The following is a 10,247-nucleotide window of genomic DNA, read 5'->3' as shown; positions in this document are numbered from 1 at the left end:
TTTTTTTTTCTAAATTGCTTATCTAAGTTCTTCAGATATGGTGGATCCTGATCTTTTTCTTATTTATGTTGTAAATTACTTCTAGTCTTGGCCTGTTTATTTTTATTATAGTTGTTTTTAACTATTATAGTTTAAATTTTAATTTTATTATGGTTAAATCATGTCTACTAAGTTGATGCTTTTCACATGTGCTTTAAGCTCTTACCGCAAAATCATTCAAAATATACTTCCATTTTATTCTAAAATTTTAAAGTTTTTTTTATATTAAGTCCACATGCAGTTTATGTATTTTATATAGGGAGAGAAAAGACTCACACTCTTACTTTATTTTTCCACACCAGAAACCAACTGTCTTTGGATAACATGTTGAAATGTTCATCTTTTTCTCAATTTCCTCAGTAATAGTTTAATTCCCTTCTACTTTTAAATTCTGCAGAAGTAAATTACTATTTTTTTTTTAAAAAGTATACCCAGAAAAAAGAATATAAGAAAAATTTTCGACTGCCAAATAGGAATGCTCTAAATATTCACAAAAAAGTTGAAGCATTAACATGTGGCTAAAGCCATGTTACCCCCTATTACCTCATGAAAATGAAGTAAGAAAATCCTTTGAATCCTCTGGACAATCCTGAATATTTCATATATGGTTCTGAACATGATGTAACACCCTTGTAAGAAAGTTTCAAGACCTAGATTTCCTTAAATAAGTACAGAATCAGTAACATGACCCACTTTCCTCATATCATGAACAGCAAAGGAAGGAAATAGGAAGGCAGTTGTACTATTTCTGAGAGTGGGGATCAAAGTTACTCACTTCCTTTTGATTACGTGCCAGGCTGCGTGACAGCTCTTACTGCAGTTGGGGAATAACTGTGGGATAAGAATCAGTATCTTTAAAAGAAAAGACCCTGACTTGGCTTATGTAGCCATGGTACTATTTCCTTTCAATGTTATTCCATAGGTTGGAGGTGAATTCTAAAGCGCCTTCAGCCATCAGAGTGTCCACAGGAATGCTGTCCCGCAGAATTTTTGTAATGACGGGCAAGTTTTACAATTCTGTGCTAATATGTGGTCACTAGCCGCATGCGACTGTCAAATACTTAAAAATGTGACTAGTGTGACTGAAGAGCTAAGCTTAATTTTATCTTTTTATTCCATTTTTATCTTTTAATTTTGAAATGTTATAGATTATCTGGAAGTTCTAAATATATTATAGGATATCCTATTTACCCTTCAGCCAGCCTCCTCTAACATTAATGTCGTATAGAACTATAGAACAATAGAGAAACCAGGACAGGGATACTGGTAAAATCCCTGGAGATTATTCAGATTTCACCTGTTCATTCACTTGTGTTAAGTGTTATGCAATGTTATCACATTTATAGCCTCATGTTACAACTACCACAGGGAAACACAGAACTATCCTATCATCACAAGTTTCTCCTATATACTTTATAACAGCCACCCCATCCCTAATATCTTTCTAATCACTAATCTTTTCCCCTTTCCTATAGTTTTGTTACAGTTTTATGCTATTATATATAAATCTACTATAAATATTCATGTATAAGTTTTTTGATGAATATATATATTTATATATATTCATATATATATATTTTTTTTCACTGCTCTGGATATATGTTTAGGAGGAAAATTACTGGGTTCTATGGCAAATCAATTTTTAGTTTAAAAAACTGCCAATTTTCCAGTTTTATTTCATAAGAATTTTAAAACATGCAGCTAACATCATATTCAATGGTGAAAGATAAAGGTTTTCCTCTAAGATCAGGACCGAGACAAGGAGGCCCAGTCTTGTCGTTTCCATTGATAGAGTACTGGAAATCCTTGCTAGAGTGATTAGGCTAGAAAAAGAAATAAAAGTCATTCACACTGGAAAGGAAAAAGCAAAATTGTATCTATTTGCAGATGACACAGTCTTATATGAAAAAACTCTAAAGATTAAAAACAATGTACCTGTTAGAACTAATAAATTAATTTAGGAAAGCTGCAGGATACCAAATCAAAATGCAAAAACCAGTGGTGTTTTGAAACATGAATAGTAAACAATCCTAAAAAGGAAATTAAGGAAACAACTTCATTTACAGTAATATCGAAAAGAATAAAATTCTCAGGAATAAATTTAACTTAGTAAGTGGATTTCCTTGCTAAAACAACATGTTGCTGAAAGAAATTAAAGATAACACAAATAAATGGAAAGCTATCTTGTACATGGATTAGAAAGTTTAATATTAAGATGTCAATATTGTCTTAGAGATCTATACATTAACTGCAATCCCTACCAAAACCAATGACATTTTCTGCCAAAATAGAAAAATCTATTCTAGAATTTGCATGGAATTTCAAGGCAACCCAAATAGCCAAAAGTATCTTGAAAACCAACAAAATTGAAATCCTCACATTTCCTGATTTTAAAACTTGCTACAAAGCTATAGTAATTGAACCAGTGTAGTAAAAATGTAAAGATAGAGAGACTAATGACATAGGATAAAGTTTAGAAGTATATCCTCACATAGAAGGTCAAATGATTTTCCACAAGGATGCTAAGACCATGCAATGAGACAAGAACAGTTTTCAATAAATGCTGCTGGGAAAACTGGATCTTTACATATAAAAAAATAAAGCACAACTCTTATGTTACTTGCATATAAAAATGAATCCAAATGGATCAAAGATCCACACATAAAACTATGAAACCCTTAAAAGAAAACATAGGGAAAAGCTTCATGACATTGGATTTGGCAATGATTTCTTGGATGTGACATCAAAACCATAGCCTATAAAGGAAAAAAAAATACATAAGTTGGACTTCAAAATTAAACTTTTGTGTATGAAGGAAAGGAAGATGAAATAGGATAATTATTTGTAAATCATGTTATCTGTTAAAGGATTAATATGCAGAATATATAAGGACTCCTATGACTCAATAATAAAAAAGATACCAACTTGTTTAAAAAATGTGTAAAGGACTTGAATAGATACTTTTCCAAAGAAGATATGAATAACGGCCAACAAACATAGGGCAAGATGTCTAACACCACTAATCATTAAGGAAATTCAAATCAAAACCACCCTGAATGAAATACTTCACACCCATTTGAATGGATGCTATCAAAAATTTCCCAGAAAATAACAAGTGTTGGCAAAGACACAGAGTAACTGGACACTTGTGTATTGCTGGTGGGAATGTAAAATGGTACAGCTGCTATAAAAAAACATACGGTGAGTCCTCAAAAAATTTAAAAATAAAATTACCATATGATCCTGCAATTACATTTCTGAATATATTCCCCAATGAAATGAAAGCAAGAACTGGAATAGACATTATACATTCATGTGTGGTACAACATTATTCACAAGAGCTGAGCCAAAGTCAAAGCAATTCAAATGTCCATGAATCAATGAATGAACAAACAAAATGTGGCACAGGCATACAATGGAGTATTATACAACCAGGACAAATATTCTAATACACGTTATAACACAGGTGGACTTTGAAGTCATTATGCTAAGTGGAATAAGCCAGTCACAAAAGGACACATTGTATGATTCAACTTATTTGATACATCTAGCACAGTCAAACTCATGGACAACAAAGTAGATGGTGGTTCCAGAGGCTGTGGAGAGAAAGTAATGGGGACTTAGGGTTCAGTGGGTGCAGAATATCTGCCGAGGAAGATGAACATAACTTGTTGCTCTTTCCAAGGAAGCCAAAAACACGATCCAGAGATGATGGTTCCTGACATTAAGGGCACAAGACTCCCCAACGCACATTTTATTGTTTATTTATTTGGGGGGATTCATTGAGGGTACAAAGAACCAAGTTACACTGATTGCATTTGTTAGGTAAAGTCCCTCTTTTAATTATGTCCCATACCCAAGAGGTGTGTCTTACAGTGTCTTTTAAACTGAAATGGATGGTGGTGATGGTTAAGTGACAATGTGACTGTACAAAATGCTGTAAACCATTCACTTAAGAAAGTGATTGAAACAGCAAACTTTATGATCTATCCCACAATTAAAGATGATTTAAATAGCCATGTGTGGCTAGTGGCTTCTATATTGGACAGCACAAGTCAAAACGAGCTGTAGTGATTTGGATGATGAAAGTGGGCACTGAAATAAGAAATGGCCAAAACAACAACAAAAGAAAAAAAAAATCAAGCCCATGAAAGCATCAAAGAACTCAGAATCTGAGTCTTCCTCTCAGTGGGATGCAGCGTGGACACGGAGACGCCCCCTGGCTGCGGCTCGCAGGCTGCAAATGAACCTCTTGTGTTTTTCACCCTTCGTGTTTTCCTACCTTAGACCAGTTTATTCTAAAAGTTTTAAAAAGTGCGTTGGGGATTCTTGTGTCCTTAATGACGGGAGTCATCATATCTGAATCGTGGTTTGGGTTTCCTTTGGAAGAGCATTGAGCAATAGAATTTTCTCTACTCTATAGATTCTTGTACCTTTTTTCCTTCTGGTCATGGGTGATCCCTGTCCAGCAGTCAATATTTGGAATGTTTCCCAGGAAGTGGAAACTCCAAAATAGAAAGGAAAACTGTTACTACAACACCACTATCTACCATTTGCCAATGAATTCACATTTATTTTGTGAAAAGATAATAAGTTATCAATGTAAAAAATCAACGTGTCAGTACATTCTGAGTTAACGGACTCAGTACTCAAAATTCATACTGAGTTAATCCAAGTTAAAAAGGTTTCTTTTCCGTGGACGTCTCAATACCTGTACCTTGTTAATATCAAATGTAGATCTCCCCATTTAGAAGATTAAGCATGTTAGAAGGGGATTTACAAATGTACAGGACCACAGAAGCCTCTTTTCAGAAATAGGGGCCGGCCCTATAAAATACACCCATAGGAAATTTCACCAACCAGCAGAAGTTTATGTCAGTATGAAGATAACAGAGCAGAACAAGTGAATGGATCTGGTGAGTTCTGTGGAGCCAGGTGGGTGGCAATCATGAGTTGAATTACTCCCGGGAAGTATGATTGGCCTGGAGATCCAATTTTGAATATGTATAAAATAGAGACCAAAGCCTAAGGGTTAAATATAGGTAGAGCTTGAAGAGCAAACACTAACTTTTTATTTTGTAAAAAGAGGAGCTAATAAATGCTTTAGTGCAAAGGAAGCTGGATGGTCGCCCTTTCCTGTCCAGATGTGGCGTGGATGATAAGAGGAGAAAAGTGGAATTGAAAAACCATCCAGGAGCAACCTGAGCATCAGAACTAAGGCAGGAACAAAGTTTCAGAAGTATAAGGTGATTACATGATTTCTGAGGAGAGTGCTCAGGATTTTACCATTGATTGTATCCCAAAAGACTTTTTTCTCCCCTTTGGGTCTCAATTCTGTTCCTTTCAAAAGATCAGAACTTAAGGCTGATTTCCAGAGCCAGCTTTGCTCTTGCTATACAATTAAACCAGAGCTGTTGCCCTCTGCACACCTTTTGTTATTGGGGCACAAGACTGGCACGTGCTCTTTCTGAAAAATGGCCTGAAAAGCAAAACTGTACCCGATGCAGGACAGTCCTTCTGCCCTGCCCATGAGACAGAAGTCAAGAATTGATCAGGAAAAAGATATGAGGCATCATCAGTTTTATCCTCCATGAAGAAGTTATTACATGAATAATGAGGCAGAACCTCTCCAATTTTAATAATAATGGAGTGGCTATCATTGGGATTACTGAATCAAATTAATGAATTAGCTAATGATAAGAATACAACAACAAGGTAATAAATGTCAGGTTATTTTTTGCATCCACATACCCTTTACACATACAGGGTGTCCATAAGGTCTGTGTGCAATTTAAAATAGTAAACCTGGTACAATAAATGCAAGGGTATTTTTTGCACCCGCATACCTTTTAAACATACAAATTAGAAGAATATCCAAATTTCAATTCCTAATCAGTTAGATCCTTCCCTTTAAATCAGAAGATAGTACATAGGAATGTTTAGAGGTATAGAGACAACATTATTCCTCTTAGAAGTGAAATATGTAAAGCCATATGTGGTTAAGGCTGAGTGTAGTGAATGCAGGTGAGAAGCCACAGGAGAAGGCACCAGTCCGGTCTCTCTGCAAAGGAACAGGCTCTGCAGATGGAGGCAGCGGTGGAGCCGAGGCTTCCTGGGTGGCATTTCCAACTCACATCCTCCTCTGGTTCTCCAGTCATTAATCACTGCACCTCCTCCTTCGCCCTCAACAAAGGGGCACAAAACTACTCAATCAGGGGGTGGGAGTCATTAAAACCAGTAGCATCCTAGCATTTCATTATCCAGATCAGCATAAAGTAATTATGTAACTTAGGAAACATGAGTTTTAAAGTTTTCACTTTTAAAACTACAGTTCGACTTATAGAAATTGCGTCTTATTTAAGATTGAACAAGATCCTTCAAATACATCTCTTTTCCTGGACCATAGATATGGGTAATCTAGAGAATTATGAAATGTGCTTCTGATCGAAACTAGCAACATGACTAGTTTCATCATTCACTGTAAACTAATGAGATTATTTGTTCCAGTGACATTATTAATGGAATGCATAATGTCCCTCCAATAAAGTCCTGATAAAATGTTGAAAGCAAGCAGATTGAGCCATTCCAGCCCCTGAGAAGCAATGACTGAGGCTGCCATGAGAAGCTGATTTGTAGAAAATTTCGGACTTAAAATAATGGCTCAGAATTTCTTCCTGCTAGGACTTTTTGTGACATCAATCTGGGAAGTCCACAAAGGCTAACCAAATGAACAAATGTGAACTTCTAATGAATACAATGACATTTAAAAGCCTCAAAGGTCTCCCTCATAACACTAAAATCATTCCACCAAAGTAAAAAAAAAAAAAACAATTTAAAAATATTTGGAAAAAGGGCTAAGCAATGTCATTAGTACCTATTAGCCTGAGGCAAAGGAGATGACTCAGAGATGTTCTATATTATATTATAAGCTAGAATCAATAGCCTTTTCTTATTAGGAGCATTCAGCAACCATTAAAGAATTTGTCACCCATTAAGGTGATACTGTGACATTCCTATAAATCTTACATAGTTTCAGTAACCACTACTATCCTGAATCATTAAAACATCTTTGTTTATGTGTGTCTGTTTCCTAGAAAAAACAAAACTGCTGTGACTTGATAGCTTACATTTCTATGACAGCATAATTTATACTTGCACTACCTTTTTGGATTTTAAAAATCTCCTGTGAATTTGATAAGACTAGTGTTATTCCAGCATTTTGCAAACAAATACACCGAGATAATAAGAGACCTGCCCATATCACCTGATATTATGACACAAAATTTAGGGATGCTCCCACTGAGCTGTGCTCTCTTCTGGTTTGATCTTTGCATGACAGGAAAGACAGAGTTGTCACCTTCTTTTACAGACGAAACCAAAATGCAATGGCAGAAAGAACAATGACTCCTGCTGAGGAAAAGGCTGACAAAATTCTGACTGGTCTCTTGATTTATTTTAAGTACTAGATCAAAGCTAAAGAACATAAAACTCGTACAGTTTTTAATTTATCTGTCAAAACTATGGAATCTTAGATTGTTGTACCTTCTTCTTCATACATAAGAGTAAAATGTGAGCTGAAATTCATGCTAGATCTCAAACTCATATTGCAACCTGTTCTATGCATACATGCACGTACACACAGATATATATATATATATATATATATTTTTTTTTTTTCCCCCAAAGGGATATAAGCAAAGTATTCACTTTATCTTCAGAAAGATATTTAAACACATTGCAAAATAGCAAACACCAAAGATGAGTCGCCCATCTCCCAGGGTCTGGTTTTATGACAAAGGACAATTTAAACAATAACAATTACAAAAATGAATCTATTCTCTTGACCCAAAAGACCTGTCTGCTAGGAATGAAGTCCAGATCATTTTGACTTACACATGTACATTTATAACACACCACCTTAATTTGATGTATTTTAACTTTTCATCAGGCTTTCAGATGCTAACACACACTGCTGCATGTCTGGGTTTAATGAGAAAAATCTTCCTATCCCTGGCTCTGGGCCTCACCTCGTGAAGTCTGTCATTTCCATCATGATCATACACATCTGCTTGGCCAGCACAATGATGTCATTGCCGCTGTCGTCCCACTTGGCCACTTCAGCATCCAGCTTGCTTTTCTCTTGGTGGAATATCTCCACCTGCTCAGCTATTTTTGCCTTCTCCTCCTGCGGTAGTTGTGCCATGATGGCCTGTGTGGATTACAGAGAAAGCGTGACTAATGGTGACAAAGGAAGTACAGACCGTGCAAATGCGTGGACTCTGCCTTCTGTGGGCGGCAGAGGCCAGGCCCTGACGAGGCTTATGAGGCGCCCTGCCATTCTGGAAAGTACGTCCTCTCCATCGCAGGGAGGCCAAGAGCACAGGCTGGTGAGCTCCCCCGAGTCCTGTTCCCACTCCCAAATATGAAAAATACAGAGAAATCCAAAGGTATGTGCGCTCTGACAGTAACAGCACTTCTCTGTCGCTTTGATGGCATATGTTTGTTCAAAAGAATCTATTCTTGACAATTTTTATATTTGGTCTCAGGAAACTTTTACCAGATGAAAGAATGCACCTCTTTCAACACTGAAATCTGTTCAAAGAGAAGAAAAAAGAAAAAAGGCCTTCTGTTGCTGGAAAGGAGAGGAATTTTAAACAATATCTGAGTATCCAAGTCGGGTGGGCTGGGGAGACCGTATGAGTATAAGGGAAGGCATCCATAGATAGATGCCAACCAAAGTCCCAGGCCAAGGGGGTCTCAGGCATGGCACGTCTGTTCCCAGCCCTCCTCCACTTCCTTTATGGAAATACTGGGGTGTCCTTAGCTCCTTGTGGAGAAGGACAGAATAGACACAGAAGTTGTAATGGGATCAAGTATGAGATTAGGAAGCAAAGGTTGATTTTCAATAGTTGCCAGGTATGGGCATGTAGAAACAACTGTAGTCTTATTACTCAAGGATTCTGAATCCATGAATAATTTGTAAATTTGCCTACTCACTAAAATATACTTGTACCCCTAACCCAATACTTGTGGCATTTTTGCAATCAGTTGTAGAGGAGTAAAAAGTTTGAGTCACTTGACAAGCTTATTGTCAGATGAGGCTGGACAAGGCGATGCTCTGCCTTCTTTGTTTACTTTCATACTGTGAACACATGTCCCTTTTGTGGTCTATTCAGTGCCATATTTCTTGTACTTTAGGGCTTTTTTTTTTTTTTTGAGAGAGAGACAGAGTCTCACTTTATCACTCTCTGTAGAGTGCTGTACCATCACAGCTCACAGCAACCACCAACTCCCGGGCTTAGGCGATTCTCTTGCCTCAGCCTCCCAAGTAGCTAGGACCACAGGTGCTCTCCACAACACCTGGCCATCTTTTATTGCAGTTTGGCTGGGGCTGGGTTTGAACCTGCCACCCTGGGTATATGGGTCCAGCGCCATATTCACAGGCGCTGCCCACTTAAGGGCATTTTGTTGGTCATTTTATTTTAAAATGTCTCCCAAGTATAATGCTGAAGTGCTGCCTAGTGTCCCTAGACACAAGAAGGCTGGGATGTATCTCACACAGAGAACACGCCTACGTGTTAGATGTGCTTCCATCAGGCACGAGCTATAGTGTTATTAGCCATGAGCTCAATGTTTTTTGTTTGTTTTCCTTATTGTTGAGTATTCTTTGCAGGTACAAGAAACCAGGTTACCCTGATTGCATTTGTTAGGTAAAGTCCCACTTACAATTGTGCCTTACCCCCCAAAAGGCGTATCTCACACTGAGACCCCACCCGCTCCCTCCTTCCCTCTCTCTGCTCTTTCTTTCTCCCACCCCCTCTCCTCTCTCTCTCATGAGCTCAATGTTAATGACTCAAAAATATAAGGTGTCCCAACAGAAACACCCATTAAACATGGGTATGTATTGATCAGTTAAAGAAAACATTGTGACTACCAGCTCTCAGGAACCCAGTCCTGTATGTCTCCTAGAAGCAATGATTAAATATTCTCTTGACTAAATGTTCATGGTGACTTTATAAGAACATAACTACTGTAAATAATGAGAATCAACTATGTCATTAAGCACCATTTTGGTTGCAGAGCCACGGTGAAGTGTTTGACATCATCTCATCACATCCCTCTAGAACAATGTGTAACCACCTGTTTCAAAGACAGAAGTGTGTGGATAGGGACCTCAGCTTGTCCATCTCTCTGGTTCTGGGATGTGC

General features: G+C 37.3%; 1 protein-coding gene across 8 annotated transcripts in view; it reads right to left on the bottom strand.

Moving 5' to 3' along the window:
• Positions 1–10,247, bottom strand: part of CTNNA2 (catenin alpha 2) — a 1,095,877-nt gene that overhangs the window by 43,683 nt on the left and 1,041,947 nt on the right. For all 8 annotated transcript variants that reach the window (XM_012812356.1, XM_003801234.2, XM_003801236.2 and 5 more), the window contains one exon: positions 8,067–8,248. In XM_012812356.1, coding sequence (XP_012667810.1) covers positions 8,067–8,248 — 182 coding nt within the window. The remainder of the gene's footprint in view (positions 1–8,066; positions 8,249–10,247) is intronic.

Source organism: Otolemur garnettii, unplaced genomic scaffold (genome assembly GCF_000181295.1).
Source record: "Otolemur garnettii isolate 467f Iridium unplaced genomic scaffold, OtoGar3 scaffold00203, whole genome shotgun sequence".
Classification (NCBI taxonomy): domain Eukaryota; kingdom Metazoa; phylum Chordata; class Mammalia; order Primates; family Galagidae; genus Otolemur; species Otolemur garnettii.
The sequence above is the reverse complement of the archived record's forward strand: the minus strand, read 5'-3'. Positions and strand labels throughout refer to the sequence as shown.